The following is a 22065-nucleotide window of genomic DNA, read 5'->3' as shown; positions in this document are numbered from 1 at the left end:
CTAGCAGGACTGGAATTATCCAAGCACCAGCCCTGCTGTGTGCCTTCACAGACTGGAGGGGAGATCAGAGATTTCCCTCACCGACCCGCTGGCACTTTGCTGGGCAGCCGGCAGGTGAGGAAGAGAGGACCCAGGATCTCAGCCTGCAGCTCCGACGGGTTTCCTCTCACGAGGTCTGATCGTTGCCGCAGTTACCATGGCAACGCTCCTGATCTTTCGAGAGTGAACTCTAGCCTCAGGAGCTACAGGCTTGAGTTCACTCCCGCCGGTCCACTAGGGCTTCTCCACTAGGACCACCAGGGACTGCAGGAGCACAAACATGTATTAATGATCCTATTATGTCAAAACCACCATCTAGCCCCCCTGGTACCCTCTTGCCTCCCTAAATATAGTAAAATTTACTTGTATTCAAGTCTGCAGCTCCTGGCTCTGCCTCTGTCTGCCTCTGAACTGCCTCTGTCTGCTGACATCATCAGAAGTGGTGGTCTGAGCCAATCACAATGCTTCCCCATAGGATTGGCTAAGACTGTCAAGGAGGCAGATCAGGGGCAGAGCCAGCACAATTCGAACACAGCCCTGGCCAATCAGCATCTCCTCAAAGAGATGAAACCTATGAGGAAGGTTCAGTGTCTGTGTGCAGAGGGTGGATACACTGAATGGCAGTTCTACACACTGTGCAGCACTGCCCCAGGAAGCACCTCTAGCAGCCATCTAAGGAGTAGCCAGTGGAGTTATCACTAGGCTGTAATGTAAACACTGCATTTTTTCTGAAAAGACAGTGTTTACAGCAAAAAGCCTGAAGGGAATGGTTCTACTCACCAGAAGAAATACATTAAGCTGTAGCTGTTCTATAGTGTCCCTTTAACGCTGTGCACCCAGGGCTCTGTGTGTGGTTTGCCCTGAGTAGGACTGTCTATAGAGACTGTCAGGCAACTTGGCATACATCCATGCCAAGCTTACACACACCTTCTTTGAGTGGCCTTACCCCCATTCTAGGGGATGCAGTAGGTGCATTATTATGTTATGTTATTATTTATATAGCGCCATCTAATTCCGCAGTGCTTTACAATGGGTGCATAAAACAAGGATAATGATATAGAGAGATGATCACCTCTCTCACTGAGACTCAGTTGCGTTTTCCAATCTTAACAAACTTGTTTTCCTGGCACTATAGCTTTCCTCTCCGTCAAGGCTCCCTCTCGCAGCGCTACAGGGGTTAATAACCCCTTCAGTCACTTACCTTGGTCCAGCACCGACTCAGCTGCACCCACGCTCCTCCCCCACCGATGTCCGCCGGCGGGGGAGACCTAATGCGCTTGTGCGGCAATGGCTATGGCTATGCTCACATTAGGACTTCCTCATAGGAAAGTACCTCCCTGGAAATATAAGGAAGGGAGGACATGACTGCTGGCAGGGTTAAGGGGATGGTCCCTAAGAGGATACATTGTGGCACCCTGGGCACATTAAGAAGGGGAAAAAGGGGAGGGTACTCACCAGTTCCCGGGTAAAGGTGTAGTGGTTCTAGCTTCCCCAGGGACTGTATGAAAAAAAAAAAACATACAATAATTACATCTTAATTCGCTACTTTCACTCGATTGCAAATCCTCCATTAACTACTTAGCTGGTATCGGGAAAATGGCGGTGTCCATAGACGCGGTGATAGCCTTGTTATAGGCGTACCTGGAGTCCCATGGAGTCGGATCGTTGGAGGAGGTGATTGCCGGTGTTGAGGCCCGCCCGGCGCCAGCTGCAAGGTCGGAGACGGTGGAGGATGTGCCCGAGGGCGGTAGGAGGGCCCAGCGTTCCAGGCCTCTTACGCGCTTGTCACCGAGTCTGGTATCCAGACGGCGTGGTCAGTGCTTTCCGAGGGGGAAAATCTGACGCTCGAGGTCCTCATGCAGAGCATGAGAACGTCCAGCATCAGGTAACGGACCAAAAGTCAGTTTCAAATCCGGACGTCCCTCTAGTCTGGTAGACAGCCACTCGAGGAGGAGTTAACGTTCAGAGGTAATGTGGTGGAATCTCGGTAAAAATAAATTTAGTAGGCCGAGATTACCACGTGGCATGTGTACGTGCATATGCTGACGTATCGATCAGTTGGTTGCACGAGGCAAGATACGATCAGTAGTGTACGGAGCATGTGCAAGAATACAGGATGTAGTATTCCCCCTCCTCCATTGTGCTGGACAAGCCATGCGGTCAAACAGGAAGTTAATTCTTATTTGTATTGATTGGTTAAGAGAATGTGCGGGTGGAGCTTAATATGGGAGGAGTTATGTGCCTATATAAGGAGCCTGCACTATTGTCCGGGGCTCAGAACTTGCTGTATTTTGGTGACGTTAGTCCCTCTGAGTCCCGATCGGTGATCCAATAAAGAATCTCTTCCTTCCTGAAGAAACCTGTGTCCATCTCTCTGTGCTTCGCTTCCGTCAGTTTCTCCGGTATCAGTAATTGTTGCAGTTTATAAAAACTGCAATAATTACCACTGCAGGGTTAAGGGTGATGGGAGTTTGCACCCACATCACTTCAATGAGCTGAAGTGGTCTGCGTGCCTACAGTGTCCCTTTAAGGTAAAAAAATAATAATAAATTTTTCAGCGGACCCCTCGCTAACCATGTGTGGTGGTGTCAATGTAAAGTCCTATGAGTTTGGGCATCCTTGAGTCCTTACACACACAGTAGGGGTATGGGGTAAAGTTTTATAGATACACACAGCCAGCCATTTATTTCTATTATTATTGAGTACAGGGAGACCAGTGCGCGGGGCCAGTGTATATTTAATGTAGGTTTATACACATTGCCAGCAATTTATTGTTATGTTATACAGGGAGACCTGCAGGCGAGGTCTGTGTAGACATAGTGTATGTTTATACACTCTGCCATCTATTTATTATTATTATTATGGAGTTCAGGCAGGCTCTGTGTATACATAGTGTAGGTTGATACACTCTGTCAACAATTTATTATTATTATGATCAGGGAGTCCTGCAGGCAGGCTCTGTGTATACATAGTGTAGGTTTATATACTCTGCCATCCATTTATTATTATAATTATTATTGAGTTCAGGCAGGGTCTGTGTATACATAGTGTAGGTTTATATACTCTGCCATCCATTTATTATTATTATTATTATTATTATGGAGTTCAGGCAGGGTCTGTGTATACATGGTGTAGGTTTATATACTCTGCCATCCATTTATTATTATTGAGTTCAGGCAGGCTCTGTGTATACCCGGTGTAGGACTATACACATTACAGCCATGTATCATGGAATACAGGGATTCCTGAAGGCGGGCTCTCCCTCAGTCTCCTCCCCGATCCATGTGGCGGTAGCCGGGGGTCCCGCCTTGCTCGAACACCGTGCCCCCTCCCTTGGTATCACAAGGAGCCCCCCTTCGTGCAGTGCCCGCCTGGTGAGTCTGGGGCTCGGTAGGGGGCAGGGCAGCTCTGCTCACAATCAGTAGGGAGTCTCTGTCTGGGAGTACAAGTGTTACTCAGTGAGTGAGTCCGGAGACCCTCGTTATTCCATTGTATTTCTGATAGAACGCCACCAGATTGGGCATCCTCTGGCTGGGATTCCTGGGAGTCCTAGTTCAAAGCATGCCATGCCATGGGGTATCTCTTCCTACGATGGCCACATTACAAATACAAAACTATGAAACGAAATAAATATTTATTGCCAGCGTCTAAGCTGAATTGGTATAATATAGTGCATTAAAAATAAATAATAAAAAAAAATGCAGATAAAAAGAAAACAAGCCACCTTTTAAATGTGCATGTTTTTGGCAGTTTTAGAGCTCCTGCAGAGACCAGGAATTGACTATATCTCATCCAGTCCAGGTCTCACCCATTGTTTCCAAATGTAAGAATGTGCTGGTAACGTCTAACAGGTTTATGGGATATGTAGTTCAATGACATACTTGAAACATCATGCATTGTAATAACCAAGCTATTTATAACTGCATCTGCAGTACTGTACATAGAAGTTCTCTTAACAGAAGTTATAAGCAGGCGTTCCGGAACACTATGGCGTTAGATAAACAATACTGGATTCCTAATGCTATAGTGCCCCTTTTTATTATTACCATTTATATAGCGCCAATGGATTTTGTAGTGCTTTACAATATTATAAGCGGGGGGATTTAACTATAAATAGGACAATTACAAGAATGATAGGTTGAAGAGGACCCTGCTCAAAGGAGCTTACAGTCTATAGGAGGTGGGATGTAAAACACAATAGGACAGGAAATAGCAATCAAATAAGGTGGGAGTGAAGCAGAGCTGGAGGAGAAAGTAAAGTGTTGCCCTAAAGGAGAGAGCAAGAGACAGATATGTGAGGTAGAGGTTAGTCTGGGAGGGCATAGGCCTTCCTAAAGAGATGGGTTTTAAGGCACTTCTTAAACAATTGAAGACTAGGGGAGAGTCTGATGACAGTAGGCAAGCTATTCTATAGGAAGGGATCCGCCCGCGAGAAGTCCTGCAAGCTTAAGTTGGCCGTACGCGTGTGAGCAGCGGTCAGGAGGTGGTCAAGGGTAGAGCGGAGGGAGCGAGGAGGGGCATACCTATTGATCTGTGAAGCGATATAAGAGGGGCTAGAATTGGTCAATGCTTTATAGGTATGGGTTAGTACTTTGAATTGACACCTAAAAGATACAGGAAGCCAATGCAAGGCCTGGCAGAGGGGTGAGGTGGGAGAGGACCGACAAGATGGAAAATCAGTCTGGTGGCAACATTCGTTACAGACTGTAGCGGGCCCTTTTTCCAGTGCAAAGACTCCATTGGCACTGCTTACCACTCTGCCTTCCGCAATGTCATTGAGGAGGCATGAATTCCTCTGGCGATGGCCCAATCCAATGCTCCTCATAGACCTGATGCGTAAGTGCCGTGCACACATCCAATGCTTCTCAAAGGAAGCCAAAGCTCCGCGTCACGTGACCAAATTTGTATTGGTCAGTGCAGAGGAAGTGCCTCGTCAGTACAATTTTATTAAGACACGGAGGCTCCTATTATGCTGCACTCTTTCTTTATTTACCTCAGCAGCAAAGAAAAATAACATTAAATCAGTATAAAAGAAACCAGTAAATAACATGAGGTATATCTTCCTAGCAACAGGAACAGCCAATCAGCATCCTCTTTATAGCATAATAGACAGTGTCCAGTATACTACTTCCTCTTTCTTTGCTGCTACCTCAGTTAAGTGACACTGGGTCCCATGGTTCTTAACTGTGGGATATTTTACTTTATTCATATCATTACTGTGGTTAATATAGTTATAGTTATTACATTTTAATTATAATATTTTCATGTTTATAAATACAATTAGTTACTTCATTTTAACTTAATTTTATTTACTTCATTTGCTTCAGTTATTTGCTTTATTGTATATCCTTTGATAATTTCTACCCCTCTGACCTCCCTCGCCCCAAGATTACCATCAATTGGGGCTCAGGGACATCTTTGAGGATCTTTATCCCCCTGCACAGTGCTATGGTGCTGTTTTTTCCCTTCATTTATCTGTGTGGCTGCTGCTCTGCCACCAACTGCCTGAAATCCAAGTTGAGGTTTAGTGGTAGTGGCAGCCAGGCAGCTCCTGTGTTTTTATATTACAATTGCTATGTTTTCACTATTGTGAGTACTTTCATTTCTTTATCCTGTTTAGTTATATTTATTTATTTTTTACTTGAGGGTTACTCAACCCTTTTCTTTTGGTATTATTTTGCTTTATTCATCCCCTTAGGTTTGTTTGTATATTTATGATGCAGTCTGACAGGATCTTTCTGTGCCTTCTGGGTCTACAGCAAACATGCAGATTAATGTAGAAGCCTCTCCAGGTATCTCTGGAGATGAGGCTGATTTTTCTGCTTTACTGATCCTGCTGACATGTAGGCTTTAATTGACACTTCCATGGCAAAAGCAATGACAAGGCCCTGGTGTCAGGCTGCAATGCCTCATATAAGGCTAAACACTCCTCCAAAACAATAGAGATGGACAGTACCATACCTGTCACAGATGGCGCGATTAATTTACCACCGCGCAAAAGAGCCACTAGTCGGGCAAAATCGACTAGACTTTGGAAAAGGGCAAAAGCCCAATTGAACTCTGAATCCGAGCTCAGTAATATTGAGGAGGAGTTCCCCGAGTTCTATATGGAGGTGGATCTGTACTCACACCTTCTCTGCTTCAGCCTGGCCGCAAGGCCTCATATAAGGCTAAACACTCCTCCAAAACAATAGAGATGGACAGTACCATACCTGTCACGGATGGCGCGATTAATTTACCACCGCGCAAAAGAGCTACTAGTCGGGCAAAATCGACTAGACTTTGGAAAAGGGCAAAAGCCCAACTGAACTCTGAATCTGAGCTCAGTGATATTGAGGAGGAGTTCCCTGAGTCTTATATGGAGGATTCAGAGGGTATTTCTGATCCTGATAATGAAATTACTGATGAAGAGGATGCTAATCCCGTTTGGGATACACGTCCTGTTAAACCTACCAAGATTTAGGTAAATTATGCAGACTCAGGGACACCGATAGGATCTTGGACACTCAATGTGAACCCCTAATCGAACCTGACGACCTATGTCACCCAGTGGTCTCCTCAGACCATGTAGCCAAGTATATTGCATCCAGAGTACGCAAGCCTTTTGTGAAGGCAAAGTGAAATAAATTGCGGACTGAATGGCCACGCTGAACAGTCCCTGATGACTCACGTAAAACGCTATCAGTTGATCCTAAGATCAATCATGTCCTGAGAAAGACAGGATGGAAGCCATCTAAAGGCTTAGATTTTCATTGCAAAACTGTCGGGATAAAATCCTGGGCATCTTGGGCTCAGCAGCCAAGATCTTTGAAGCAGTAGAGAATGATCTAGAATTAGATTGCGCCATCTTATGTGGTTAGATCCAGACGGTGATTTAAGTTGGCAATGCCAACAATGCGGTTGTCACAGAATGCCACAAATCGATCTTGCTCAAACGTTTAACTATGGCTCTGAACGAGCCAGATAACAAAGGAAAAAGGTTTTCTTTTTGGGGACAACTTTGTAAAATAATTTGGCTCCTTTTTCCGGCTAAACAAACAGAAGTTCTTTCAGACAGAACCAAGGCTCTTATACTTGCCGATCCGATTTCTTTGAACAGTGCACTATACCAACCTCCTTCCCACAAAGTGGTCGACCCTGGGTTGTTAGTGGCCTAAGAGGTGCTCCTAAGAAGTCTTCACAATTTCCATTCTTCCTTACTGATAGTGGGGGACAGGCTCACACATTTTTCCCATGTATGGTCCCTCATTTCATCAGATGCTTAGGTTCTTCACACTGTGAAAGTGTATTGCATAGACTTCCTTTCTCTACCTGTTCAATGTTCCCCATCGAGGGAAATTGTTTTTTTCCGAATGAGACGCAGACCTTGTCTCTGTGGACAATCAATTGTAGAGATTCCGGCCCATACCCTGGGTTACGTGAGCAACCTTTTCTTGTTTTCCAAAAAAGGCAAAGGTATCCGTCCAGTGATAAATTTGAGACAGCTCAATAGTTATGAGCATATCAGCACTTCCAAAATGGAAGGAGGGCATTGTTTAAGGGATCTTCTCAAACTAGCAGATTGGATGGCCAAATTGGATCTGCAGGATGGATATCTCACAGTGCCTATCCCAGTACAACATCAAGATGGAGAACTTCCTGCAAATTTACATGGTAGGGCAGTAACTAGAGGTTCAGGTGCCTCCCATTCGGACTGTCTTCGGCTCCATGGTGCTTCACCAAGCTCATGTCTCAGAATATATTTAGACGGCATTTTCATTCTGGCTCAGTCTATTCAATTAATCCGGACATACTTTGCATGGACTTTGACTCTGTTAGAGAACCTAGGCTTCCTGATCAATTGGGAGAAATCCATTATCCCACGCAACAAATCAAATTTCTGGGTCATATTGGATTATTGTAGATTCTACCTTTCAAACTCTACACCTTCCAGTGGCAAAATGAGCCAATATCAAGGAGATAGGCAAACACTAGCAACCTCTCAACTCTCTCTCAAACAACTGTTGAGAATGTTAGGCCTTCTAGCGGCATCTATACAGGCCATTTTTCAGGTCTTCTTGGCTATCGAGCCCTACAACGATTACAAACTTCATCTCAAGGGCAGCACATCATACACGGATATGGTAACTCTGGACTCAGAAGCAGAGGATGAACTTCAATGGTGGCTTCTTCACATGGAAGCTTGGAATGAGCGCACCATATTTTATACAGCTCCAGATTTGATAATAAAATCCAACCCAAGTTTGCACGGTTGGGGTGCTCAATGCAGAAATATTTTCACCAAGGGCAGATAATCAAACCTGGAATCGACACTCCACATCAATTGTTTGGAACATCTGGCCGGTTCCTTTGCAGTCCACAGTTTCTCCCCAACTCAAGCCCAATGCGCTATCCTGCTGAAGATGGACAACGTGTCAGCAGTCCGCTACATCAATCACTTGGAGGCACAAAATACAAAATTCTGACCTACATGCCTCGTGATTTCTGGCAATTTTGCCTGATACACGTCATTTCAGTCATGGCAGAATATATTCAAGGTCTCTCCAACACTACGGCGGACACGCCAACTCAGAGATTCCATCGACTGGCACTTGGATTCCATGGTCTTCCAAGACATCTGGAACCTATGGGGTCTATTGGAAATAGATCTTTTCGCTTCTCGTTTAAATGCTCAACTTCCCCGTTTTTTTTTTCAGTTGGAGACCAGATCCGATAGCACTGGCTATGAATGTTTTCTCCAAGGAATTACGATTTTCTGCCCTTTGCACTGATTCCCTGTTGCCTTTCCATCTACATCGCCAGTCCGGCACATGGTGATCGTGGCTCCTCTATCGCCGTCCCAACCATACTTCTCTCCTCTTCAGGAGATGGTTATCGACCTTCCATCTCTCGAGTGCCTTCTTCAGGATCCAGACGGTGTACCTCATCCCCTTGTTCTCCAAGGTCTCTTGCATCTCATAGTGTAGTCAATTTCAGGGAACCTTGGTCGGTCAAGGGAGTTTCGCAATCAACTCCCCAACTTATCAAGGGTGCACCCAACACGAGACAGGCTTATAAATCTGCTTTGAGCAGATGGCATAGTTGGTGCATGGAATTAAATTTAAATCCCATATCAGCTCCTTTTATGTATGTCCTCCATTTTTCTGACTTCTATGATGAAGGTAAAGCCTATCGCACTGTGGACCTTACCGATCGTCCATTTCTGCTGGCCATCAAAGTTTCGATTGGACGCCTGTCGGTTGACATCCTGTCATATATTGACTTCTCTGAGGAATATGGTTTGCTCATCCACCCTTACCACGATACTCTGTCTTGTGGAACGTCTCTATTGTCTTAAATTATTTTTTTTTTTCTTGCAAGAGGTTTTTCTCACGTACGAGCTCTTGAGGTGGTTGCTCGTTCCTTTACTCCAGAAGGTGTTCTCTTTGACATTTCACGGAGAAAAAAAAAAAAAACCTTCTCTAAAATAAATTTTACCCAGTTTTCCCTGATAGATCTCTCCTTTGCCCTGTTGCACACTAATGGGTGTGTGAACATCATTCCACTACGTTACGGAATCCTTTGAAACAGGAACTCTTTATCTCGTTCCAAAAGTCTTCCGGTGTCTACTCTAGCCTGGTGGGTCAAATATGTTATGTCTCTAGCAGGTATTGATACCCATGTGTTTGTGCCTCGTTCGGTTCGTGGGGCAATGGCTTCCAAGGCTTCCTCGATTGGTTGTCGCTTGGAGGATATTATGAGAGCAGCTGGTTTTCAGAGTCTACATTCCATGATTTCTACTTTAGACCTATTCAACATCTCACAGGAGACATAATTTCACAGCTTTGAACTAGCATAATAGGAGCCTCCGTGTCTTAATAAAATTTACAGATTTTACTATTAACATGACGTAAAGTCATGATTTTATTAATGACACGGAGGCGAGTATTATCCCTCCCTCCCATCCCTGGAGGTTTGGTCTTCTCTGGGTAAGTTGACTTCATGGTAAGTCTTTTTTGATTACTGGGTTTTATCCTTGTTAATGACTGTCAAGAGCTTAAGGTTTGACTAAACTGAATTTCATGTAATGTATATATATATCTGATATTCCAGGTAATGCGAATTTATGCATAAATCCAGTTTTATACTTGGATATTACCATATTCTCCTTTCTCTTCCAGCTTGACTTTGAGATCCAGTTTAAGGCTCGTATACCCTCTAATTGGAGCCCACTTTTTATTTGGATTTGTTGTCCTTGTTCGGGATCGCAAGAAAGAGGAAGTAGTATACTGGACACTGCCTATTATGCTATAAAGAGGATGCTGATTGGCTGTTCCTGTTGCTAGGAAGATATACCTCATGTTATTTACTGGTTTCTTTTATACTGATTTAATGTTATTTTTCTTTGCTGCTGAGGTAAATAAAGAAAGAGTGCAGCATAATACTCGCCTCCGTGTCATTAATAAAATCATGACTTTACGTCATGTTAATAGTAAAATCTGTAAAATCTGTAAATTCATAAACAGTTTGATAGATTACTGTCAGATTTAGCCTTGGAGCTCCTGTCAAGTGCTGTAGTAGTTATAGTGCTTAGAGTGTCCATTTAAGGCTTAAATAGTCAAGATGGGAATTTTGCTGAGTTGGAGAATGATTGCATATATATATAAATATATATCAATTTGTATGTCTATTCTCTACAATTTTTTATCTGGGACTATGTTATATTTTTATTTTATTAAAAAGGTCCTGGGCTGCTTACTCACATGAGAAGTGTGGCAATTGTTTCGCATGAGCTCTGCCTCCCAATGCTTTTCTATGAGAATGCTTTTCAATGCAACTAGACGGGGAGTGGGGGGGAAAGGGGAAGATCAGTAATCCAAATAGCCCATACACCACTCCAGCCTTATAAATAAATGCACTTAGTTATAAAACTGCGTTCCTTTAAGACAAAAAGTGTTATCTTCTGCATAAGAAATTCCATCATATCATCGTGTCCCTCGAGAGTAATACAGCAGGCTTGCTATAACCAGGTGTTAGGTTACATATGCATATGTGTGTGTGTGTGTATATATATCATATGAGATCATCTGCTCTCTCCTTTGTAAGTGCATCAAGTACTACAGAGTAAACGCTTACATCAGCGGAACTGTCCATGGAGAGATAAAATTACCAACCGTCACCCAGCGTCACCCAACGTGTTACTGCAATAGAAAAATGTCACCTAATTCATTACCTCTGTAATCTGCTGAAACATACTCTGTGCACATTACTGTGAATGAAACCAAGCTCTGGCAGACCGTATATTATACAGTATAATATTATTTTTATATGTTTGTCTTTATCTAATAAATATTTTTCTTAAGTCCAGTATTTGCTTTCCCAGCAACCAAAACACTCATTCACTAAACTTCAAATTGTAGTGAATTAAAACAATCCCAGTGGCAAAATTGAAGCTAAAGTAGTTGATTTTGAAAATATTCTGGATGCCTGCTTTAGTCACAATTTGGATATTTTAGGATTAATTTTATCATTCAAATTTCACTTCATTACATTTCAGAATAAACTAAAAAAAACGACATTGCATTTCAGAGTTTAATCTATAGCACTGTATGTTTTAAGATATAAACTGTATATTAATGTATTAAAAATATGTTTATTTTAGTTTCAACTTGCATCATTTTCAATGCTGACTCATAGACCGCTGTTCCTGTTGAAATTATTACATTAGCCTAAAACTGACCCCAATTTGTGTAATACCTTATATACAACAGATTCAGTCAGACATGAGTTGTCAATCATGGCATAGGACCCGGAGACAGGCTGTCACTGCAGTCTTGTGGCGTGTAGCGGCTGTTTCAGGCAATTACTGGGCATCTTCATGGAAATGATGGCTGTAACAAATTAAATGAGTAGCCAGTGGACGTAGAGACAGCATGAGTAAACTCCAGGCACCAATCCCACCACAGTACCCTGTGCTGGTTTTGGTGTTTAAAGTTCCCCTTTAATTTTACCAGGTGATTTCTCTATTACATTTAGAGAATGTGTCTATTAGGGAAACCTCAAATTTAAATTTCAGAGATTATATATTATATTGAGTGTAATTTCTTCTAAGGGAGCTGCCGGTATTTATTTATTTATTCTTTTTTGCATTGTTACGTCTATGACCTGATGTGTTTCTAATAATAAGCTCTTTAAGTCTCTGGGTATGATTTAAATTCAGTTCAGTTATGTTATAGTGGTATATGATTACTGGAATAAAAAGCAGCCAACCTCACGTCTTTTTCATATCTATACAATAATTGTAAGGGATAAGATTGGGACACTATGAGTTTAAACTTGGTCATGAAAGAATACTCTATGCATAGTTTTATCCATGAAGTGGAGTAATTTAGATTATTCATTTTTGTAGAGATTGTAATCTATTTGTGTCAGTTTTTCTTATTAGAATAAATGTTTGCCTAAGAGTATAAGCTAAAGGGAAATATTTGCTCAGAGATGCAGTTATGTAAAATACTGCTCCATCAAGAAAAGCTAAATATAATCATCTCTCTTCCCCTCCTTGCTCATTGTGCAATTGAACCTGTCAGGGATGCCCACTATCCACATTACTTTCTGTTTTGGCAATGGAACCATTTCTGTTGGCTGTTAGAGACAATCCCCAAAAAGAGGAGCATTGGAAAGTATCAACTTTTGAGGATGATTTATTACTAATGATTACCCAATGCAGGACCTAGTTGCCACATATGTTGTTAAAATATTTGTTTAATCTTGGTATTCAATTTTAGGATTAAAGGGTTACTCCAACCATTTTGAATTTTTCTTTTAATTTTAAATGCCCTATTGGTCACTAGTGCCTTGCTCCTCCCCCCCATAGATTTTATAAACAATGTTAAAAAATAAACACAACCATACCTGGAATCCAGCGGCAGGTGAAGCTCTCCTCATTGCTTCCCACTCCCCATCGGTTATCTCTGCTTCACAAGCCTTGGTCAAATCAAATGCTTCCTATATGCGCATTCTGAGCCAGGGAGGGAAAGGAGTGTGGTGGTAGACCAGAGCGTGGACAAAGGTGGGCAATGTTGGAAAATAAAACCAATAAGTTAGAATGCAGGAAGGTATGGAGGGAAGAAGAGGGAGCGCATAAGCAAGGGAAATTACATGCAAGCTTCCCCTTGTAGGTACGCTCATAACGATGCCTGCAAGGGTAGAAGTTATTTACGTTGGTCACTATTGCACAGTGTGTACAGATGTAATTTGTGCACAGACGTAACATTAGATAGCCCAGAACAGAGTTGAAACACTGCACTTAAGATTCCTTGCTCCTTGATCACTTCACAAGAAGTGGTCATGGGGGTTGGAGTAACCCTTTAAATTAGAAAAAAGTGAGATTCTAGGAATTTCAGTTCCTCACACTCTGACATGCTTTATTTCAGGGATATTCTCAGTTTAGTTGGACAGATGATGGGATTAAATACTTTAGCAATAACATTACACCTTCGATTTTCTTTCTAATGCAACTAAGACATTAGAGAAGGAAGGCCGCAGACATTATCTTTCTCTGTATCTTTTCTAGAGAGCATTCACAATTAGTTTTGAAAAGTACTTGTGTCAAAGGACCACAAAGGTCTGATGTTTTGAAATGGGTTAGATCATTTTTTTTATTTAGTTAGTGTCAATCTTTACATTTCAAATTGATTTTTTTTTAATGTCACTCATGTGTAAACAGTGTCTTATCTTTGCCATCGTACAGGGCGCTGTCTAAACAAAGGTCAAAATGAAGGGAGACGATGCCCGGCAGAGAAAAAAAGAGGGGAGAGCCAAGAATGGGGAGCGTTCCAAGCAAAGAGGAAAGAACAGAAGCAAACACAATGAGAGCCGTGCTGCTGCCCGGGAGGTAGTGGAGGAACAGATGCCACTCATCCCAGAAAAGCGCCCACCTGAGAAAAAGGCACCCATGAAAAGGCCAGGGGATGAAGCAGCCACAACCATTGCCTTGCAGGTGATTTTCCCATACCTCCTTGCAGGGCTGGGCATGGTGATGGCAGGAATGGTGTTGGATATGGTTCAGGTAAGAGAAAATTTTACAAACATTTCATGTTATCCAATCCTTTAATTCAGCATCTGCATGTTAATGCCATTGCATAGACAAACTGTTAAATGTTGAATTTGTAAGTAACGTTCTGGAATGTGCTATTTTACTAGTGCTGGAAGCTCAGTTAAAGGGACATTATAGTCACCAGAACAAATACAACTTATTATATTTGTTCTGGTGAGTATAATTATCCCCTTCAGGCATTTTGCAATAAACACTGTATTATCAGGAAAGAAGCAGTGTTTACACTACAGCCTAGGGATACCTCCACTGGCCACTCCTCAAATGGCTACTAGAGGTGATTCCTGGGTGATTCAGTGTCTTCACCCTCTGCATGCAGACACGGAACTTTCCTCATTGATTCAATGCATCTCTATGAGAAGATGCTGGTTGGCAAGAACTGTGTTTGGCCTGTGCTGGCTCTGCCCCTGATCTGCCTCTTTGACAGTTTCAGCCAATCCAATGCTTTCCTATGTGAAAGCATTGTGATTGGTTCAGACCACCACTTCTGATGTTGTCAGCCAAGAAGGCAGATCAGAGGCAGAGCCAGTAGCAGCAGACTGGAATAAAGGTACGATATTACTATATTAAGGAGGGTAGGGGGGGTAGATGGTGTTTTTAACAGGAGTACATGGAAGTGAGTGAAGCTTTTAAGTATGAGAATAGTCTGACTATCATCAAAGCTGGATTCTGGATGAAGGCTTGGTCTTTTCAGCCAATAAAAATGCAGTTAGAATTCAAATCATGGTCAGTGGTTAGGATGTACATGGATGAAAATAAATTAATGGCGGCCTCCAATGTGCTATAAGGCTGGCATAATAATAGATTCTGGATGAAGGCTTGGTCTTTTCAGCCAATAAAAATGCAATTAGAATTCAAATCATGGTCAGTGGTTAGGATGTACATGGATGAAAATAAATTAATGGCGGCCTCCAATGTGCTATAAGGCTGGCATAATAATAGCAGAATTGGGGGGGGCGGAGCCGGGCTCCAACAGTGCTGCGATTCACCCACAACAAAGCCCATTGGACTGGGGAAGCTTGTACGAACCCGGCGACACTACATTCGACACCCGGCTTGACTGGGAACCGCAACAGAAGGTTGAGGCCTACTGGAGGAGGCCAAGGGGAAGGATGTTCGCCTTCCCACCTGATACTAAAAACCTCATGTGAGATCGAAACGCTTACCTCCCCCTCCCCCCACCCCGGCCCTCGTGAACTTTGCCCACGTGGAAGCACTAACTGCTACCTTGCTGCATAGCAGGAATTTGGGGTACCCCAGGCGGGCATCGGCTGAATAAGCTACCTGAGTCTGGAAGATCCCTACTGCCGTGGATGCTTCGCAGATCCCATACGCAGCATAGGGTGCAGACACCGGGCTGAGGTTTTCTCAGGCCTACCACAGAACTGTGCATATGTTACTTTTATGATTCCATATTCTGTGGCATAATCTTTCAGCTGTATGCATTTATCTTCTTTTCCCCTTTTTTTCTTTCTGTTTTATCCTCCTACTTTACGGTGGGAAATGCATGCTACCACTCAAGGGCATAGTGCCCTCAATCCTTTTGTTAATTTCCATAAATGCACGTAGCTAGCATATTATTTACTCCTGCATTGGCACACACCTCATGGTGAGCTGCGAGATCTGTCGCAACACTTCAGGGTTAGTTAAGGAAGCACTCCACAACTCACATAATGACCTAGACAAGGATTACTGATAAGTATAGCCTGTATTATGCCTGTTTAATCCTGTTTAGCATGGGCAGCCAGTTGATATCTCCGTCATTTATTATGTCTGACCTGGAGTGTGGAACAGAGTACACTCACTTACTTAAACCCAGCACCCCTAATGCCATGATAATGCTAAGCCTGTATCATCGTCCAACCTCCCACCTAGTGAGGGCCCACACTGGGTTCCACCCCCACTAAATCTGCTTAGCAGGCCAATCTGCATTCGACGCATCCTATGGCTGACCGGTCACCTAACACAGTCCATACTGGGCACCCAGTGGCATTAATTGCAGGCCATAAGCTTTTTGTTTTCCTATGACTCTGGAGTAATGGCATTATCCTATGTCCTGCTTTGTACCGTAACTAGCCTATGCTAATCTTACTTAACCTCTTCCTAACTATAAAATTGTGCAAGTACTATCGTATACCTCAATGTTACAAGTGATCGATATAAGCTTGAGGATTGCCGTTGGGGTACCTCACACATGTTTGTTATATTCATATGCACTGCAAAAAAAATAAAAATAATAATAATAGCAGAATTGACAATTTACGTAATTTCCCCATACTTAAAGGGACATAGGCCTTGCTTTCATAAGCTTCTTGGCTCCACTGTTACACCTAATACCCAGTATCCTAGCACCATTATCACGTTAATAAGCTGAGATGGTTATGAGTCCTAAAGTGTCTCTTTAACCCCTAAGGACACATGACATGTGTGACATGTCATGATTCCCTTTTATTCCAGAAGTTTGGTCCTTAAGGGGTTAAGGGACATTGCATTTTGTTTCTTTTGCTGTATTTTATTTAACTATCTTTCTTTCATTCCTTTTGGGATTGTATCTAATATGCTAGAGTTGTGAATTTATAAGAGATCTGTTCCACCCTTGTTGGTCTACAAAAGGGGCACTGTGGTATTATAGAAAAAGCAACTGCAGATCTGGCAACCTTACCCAAAGTGCAAGGGCAATTACATAGGGCACCATGAGTGCACGGCTTACCATAGGGCACCATGAGTGCACGGCCTACCATAGGGCACCATGAGAACACTTTTGGGTTGTGGGGCTTGTACTTAGATTTGGAAACTGGGTGGAATTACCGGAACCACAAGGCATTGGAAAGGAGAAGTTACCGTATATACTCGAGTATAAGCCGACCCGAATATTAGCCGAGGCCCCTGGGAAAACGTATTGACTCGAGTATAAGACTAGGGTGGGAATGCAGCAGCTACTTGTAAATTTCTAAATAAAATTAGATCTTAAAAAAATTATAGTAATTGAATATTTATTTACAGTGTGTGTATATAATGAATGCAGTGTGTGTATATGAGTGCAGTGTGTGTGTGTGTGTTGCAGAGCCTTGGTGGGGGGTGGGCATTTTTATTATTATTATTTTTTTTATTATTATTATTTTAATAATTTTTTTGTTGTATTATTATTTTTTATTATATTATTTTTTATTATTTTTTATTTTGTTATTATTTTTTTTATTATTATTTTTTTTTATTTTTTTCGTCCCCCCTCCCTGCTTGATACATGGCAGGGAGGGGGGCTCTCACTCCCTGGTGGTCCAGTGGCATTGGCAGTTCAGTGGAGGGGGCTGGCAGAGAGCGCTTACCTCTCCTGCAGCTCCTGTCAGCTCCCTTCTCCTCAGCGCCGGTCTGGTCAGCTCCCTCTGCAAGCCCCCAGCTATGACCCCACGGCTCTGGCGAGACTTACACTGGGAGCTGACAGGGGAGCTGACCGGACCGGCGCGGAGGAGAAGGGAGCTGACAGGAGCTTCAGGAGAGGTAAGTAAACGCTCTCTGCCACACCCCCTCCTACAGAGCCCCTTGTCTGTATTATGGCAATGTAAATTCCCATAATACAGACATTGACTCGAGTATCAGTCGAGTTGGGGTTTTTCAGCACAACAAAATGTGCTGAAAAACTCGAGTATATACGGTAATTGCAGGACGGTGTGAGAAATTACATTAAATTGGGTAGGCAAGGGGTTAATATAACAAGGGACTGTGGGGATGTAAATTGGAAAGGATAATCAATTGGCAGGTTAATGTCGGCACGTGATTAGAAATGAGGACAACATAATTGTCAGGGGATGTGTAGATGTAAATGGAGATACTTGTTAAAGAGAAACAGTCACTTTACAGATTTTCTAATATTATGTTTACATTTCTCTGTATTTATTAAATATCTATGAGTGTAGAAAATAAAATTAGATATAGAAATCTACACGTTTTTATGCTGGCATTGAACACCTCAATATTTAACTTTCTGTCCGTCATTGTTATAAGCTCTGTCCTTTACACCTAGTAGTAAACACAAAATAAGTACTTGTCTTGTAAGTAGTTGAACCATTTTAAAATGGTTAACTTCTTACCTTCTGTATTGCTGTGCTTCGCTCGGTGGAGAGAACTGTAGTGGACACTGAGAGTAGTGCTGAGCATACCCCCAAAAAAAGGTAAACCCGTTACTAAACAATCTGACTTCTTATAATGGAAGGCCGCCAAAGCACTCCTGGGCCCATAGCCAATAAAGCACGCTGTACTGGTTATTATGCTTGGAGTGCTTAGAGTTCCTATAACTGCTTACATGATGTGTCCTTTTGTATTGTTTTGCTGGGGTATATATTGAATAAAATGCAGTATGAGTGAGTGTTCATAATATGTTATATCTCTCTCTGCGACCACAGAGCTAACAATGAAGTTTATACTGAGCAAAAAGAGGCTAGGTCAGATCAGCTACAGAAAGCAAATTCTGAAACCAATAACATGTAGGATTTTAGGATATTTTTAATATACTTGGTGGTCCTGCACTCACCAATTCTGGTCTGGATGCCCGAGTGTAATCTCCAACCATAGAATATATTTCTTCACATAGAGAGCACTCAAAGGACTTTGTAAAAAAAAAACGTCCTGCCTTTACAAAACGTCCTGCCTTTACAAAATGTGTCTTTTTTTTAAAATAAAGAGGTGAAGTTTTGAAAACATAGCAGAACGGCAATGTTTTCATTTGTAGAGTTGAAACTAGAGAGACATGGCACGAAGACCACTTTATTGAGTTGAAGTGGTCTATGACCCTTTAGAGCCCCTTTAACCCCTTAAGGACCAAACTTCTGGAATAAAAGGGAATCATGACATGTCACACATAACCCTTAAGGGGTTATCCACTAAAATTTGAATTGTTGAGAATTCAAAAGTAAAAATCACATTTTGGCTAAAATTGTTGAATTGAAAATATAGTTGAGGATGTTTTCAGTTTGGCTATTTTGGCCCAAAAGTTTAAATTCACTTTGGAATTATTACCAGTTCAGAATTTATTGAATAACTGTGATTTTTATTTAGCAAATTCAGTTTTCACTGTTTAGTAAATAACAATGTGTACCATGGCAGTTGGCTGACCTTAGCCATCAATCACATTACACTGCTGGGGCAGCCAGTGTTCCGATAGAGCTGTCAGAAAGATATGAACATGTTTTCAAATTCCCCTAACAACAATAACTTTAAAACAAGACCCATAAGAAAAGAAAAAAAACATACAGTGGATAATCTGAACTTGGACGGACTCCAATTGTAATACATAATATGGATATTGCATTGGAAAAAATAGAAAAGATGCCTTTGAGGCTTCTGCATTTAAATGGACATCATAGGCACCAGAACTACTACAGCTTAAAGTAGTGGTTTTGGGGTAAATAGACTGTCCCTGCGGCCTCAGCAGTGTAACACTGCTTTTTTCTCCTATGGGAATGCATTGGATTGGCTGAGATCATCAAATGATCTTGGCCAATACAAGGGGTGACCGTGGCAAGACCAGGGGCTGAACCTAAACCCATATTATAATACTATCATGTTTGTATTACTAACACTATAGTATACATTTAAACCAAGACAACAAGATCCCAAATAAGTCCAGTGGATCTAACACAGTTGGGAGGTTATAGGAAACTGTAGTCTAAGCCATCAGATTTCCGATAGCTCATTCCTGATCTTCACAAGCAAAGCTATGTTGGAGCCATTTATAGAGGTGAGGACTTGCATGGCACACCAGTGCCCTGTGTGTACAATGCCATTGGACTTAAAGTGACACTAGGTACCCCTAAAGCATGTTTGCCTGCTGAAAAGCTATATGTGTGAAAAGTGTGTCCTCTTTTTTTCAATTTTGAAAAAAATTGCCGAAAATTTCAGTAGAAATGTAAATTTTTATAAATTAACCTGTTACACCACCTGGCTTTCAAGTAGACAACAGGTCCTGTTACTGGTTTGGTTAGCTCAGTGGAACTAAACTCCAGAGGCAGCAATTTCCCAGAGCACCTGCCTGCAAAGACTTCTCATTGAGTTGCATTGGGAAGTCTCTGACTGGGCAGCCAGAGATAGTCTGGGCCGAGTTAGAAGGAGAGGGTTTGCAAAGCCAGCAGGCAAGAGGACTGCAGGTTCAGCAGGTGGTTTTAAATATAACCCTAATGAAAAAAATGCATAATTAAAAGCATATGTGCCGTCATTTGGGGGTATATCAACTAAACTGAGATTTTTATTTATTTTGTATTTGGGCAGTGGAGTGTCCCTTTAAAAGGACGCAATAGTCACCAAAACCTATTTAACTTAATGCAATAGTTTTTGTATAAAGATCATGCCTCTGAAATCTCATTGCACATTTCTCTGCCATTTAAGAATTATAAAAAATATGAAATAATAAAGGCATTATACAAATCATAACAATAATTACCAAGATATAGTATTGGGAGTGTGCATACCTCATAGAGCATCTCCCTCAATGAAAAACAAAATAGCTCTGGTGCTCAGTGTGAGCTATAGCTAACTTTTCAGGTGATGACAGCTGATAAGGGCTTTGGATGGGTGTAAAAATGTTCAGCCATGCTGGTCAGAAGAGGACTGATATCCATCATATCACCTTGTGACTTTTTTCCCAGTCAAAGAGGCCAGCCGTGGGAGAGGGAGACAGTGAGCACAGAAGCCTTCTAATTTGCTATATATCTCGTGCAGAATGCATGCCTGGAATCCAGCTGATACTCCCTTAGTGACAAAGGAGTTTGTCATTGACTTATAGTGGCCTGAGCACAGATATGCTGCACTTTGCATATATTTTATCTAATGCAGCCACATGGTAAGTCTTTCCAGGAAGAATGGTGGCAATGTGCTTCCAAAGAACTTGAATATACGGTCTATCTCTTCATTTGCCTCATTTGTGGAGTTTTGGTAATGAGCACCTAGTCTTGTTATGGTCAAGTGTGGTGTAGGTTTGTGATTTCTATACATTAGCTCTGGTTTATCCTATGGAAGGCTGTTTGTTCCTTGGGAAAGAAGACTACATGCCGATGACATCTTTCACCACTCTGGATGAAGATTTGATTAGTGGGTATTGTTTCCCACCGAAGCTGGCGCTTGCAAGGGTTGAATTAAGTCTCCATCGGGTTGTATCTGGATAGTTATGAATTAAGAGAGAAAACATGGTGGTCACACAGTTAGAATTAGAGTGGTGCTTCCATGACAAGAAGCTCAGAGGCTTTAAATGTAAGCTTACCAGGTTACCCAAAGACTTTATCCCCGAGACCCACTTCTCCATAGTGACTCAAGTGGTTTTGCCTTACCTGCTGGCTGGCCTGGCAATGGTGGGAGCTGGACTGCTCATGGACCTTTTTCAGGTACGTGCTCTATGACAGGGGCTCATAAACTTGTTTGAATATTATATACTCCAAATGCGGACACAAAAATCCTGTATATAAATTAAAAAGACAATACATGTATTTGGGGCTTATTTTAAAGATTAGCAAATATACATATTTTCCTAAAACACAATGCTAGCACATTCTACAGTTCTGCACTGCAACAAGTCTGTGAGAGATTATTGTAGACAATGTATTTTAGTGAAATTTATAACTATGTCTGTCTGTTCATTGCACCAAATTGTAAAATGTACACACTCAGATTCAGAAGTGGCACAATTTTAATGTATACCTTTTAAATACTTTTTAAAGTTTGTGTCTCAGTTTACAAACACACTCCCTCTCTTTCTAATATACGTAATTCAAAATTTCCACTATTTACTAGCTATTGGCAAATTAAAATTCAGCCCGGGTGTGTGTCCTATACAGTACTTGAAAAAAAGTTTACTTTTATACATAGGATTCGTGTTGGTGGTTGATGTCTAGAAAAAAAAAGTATATTTTTTAAATGCGTCCTTTGTGTTTTGCTACTGACGTTGTTCC

At 41.9% G+C, this 22065-nt stretch overlaps 1 protein-coding gene across 3 annotated transcripts in view; it reads left to right on the top strand.

Annotated features, from left to right (window-relative positions):
- Positions 1-22065, top strand: part of SLC41A3 (solute carrier family 41 member 3) — a 65138-nt gene that overhangs the window by 3065 nt on the left and 40008 nt on the right. Inside the window, exons 1-2 of one of the 3 annotated variants that reach the window (XM_063426274.1) lie at positions 3330-3413; positions 13769-14086. In XM_063426274.1, the coding sequence (XP_063282344.1) occupies positions 13793-14086 (294 nt within the window). In that variant the 5' untranslated portion in view covers positions 3330-3413; positions 13769-13792. Of the gene's footprint in view, positions 1-3329; positions 3414-13768; positions 14087-20835; positions 21502-22065 lie in introns of those variants that run through there. The other 2 variants (XM_063426273.1, XM_063426275.1) reach the window with 2 other exon arrangements.

The sequence above is a fragment of the Pelobates fuscus genome, chromosome 7 (assembly GCF_036172605.1).
Source record: "Pelobates fuscus isolate aPelFus1 chromosome 7, aPelFus1.pri, whole genome shotgun sequence".
In the NCBI taxonomy this organism is placed as follows: Eukaryota; Metazoa; Chordata; class Amphibia; order Anura; family Pelobatidae; genus Pelobates; species Pelobates fuscus.
The sequence above is the reverse complement of the archived record's forward strand: the minus strand, read 5'-3'. Positions and strand labels throughout refer to the sequence as shown.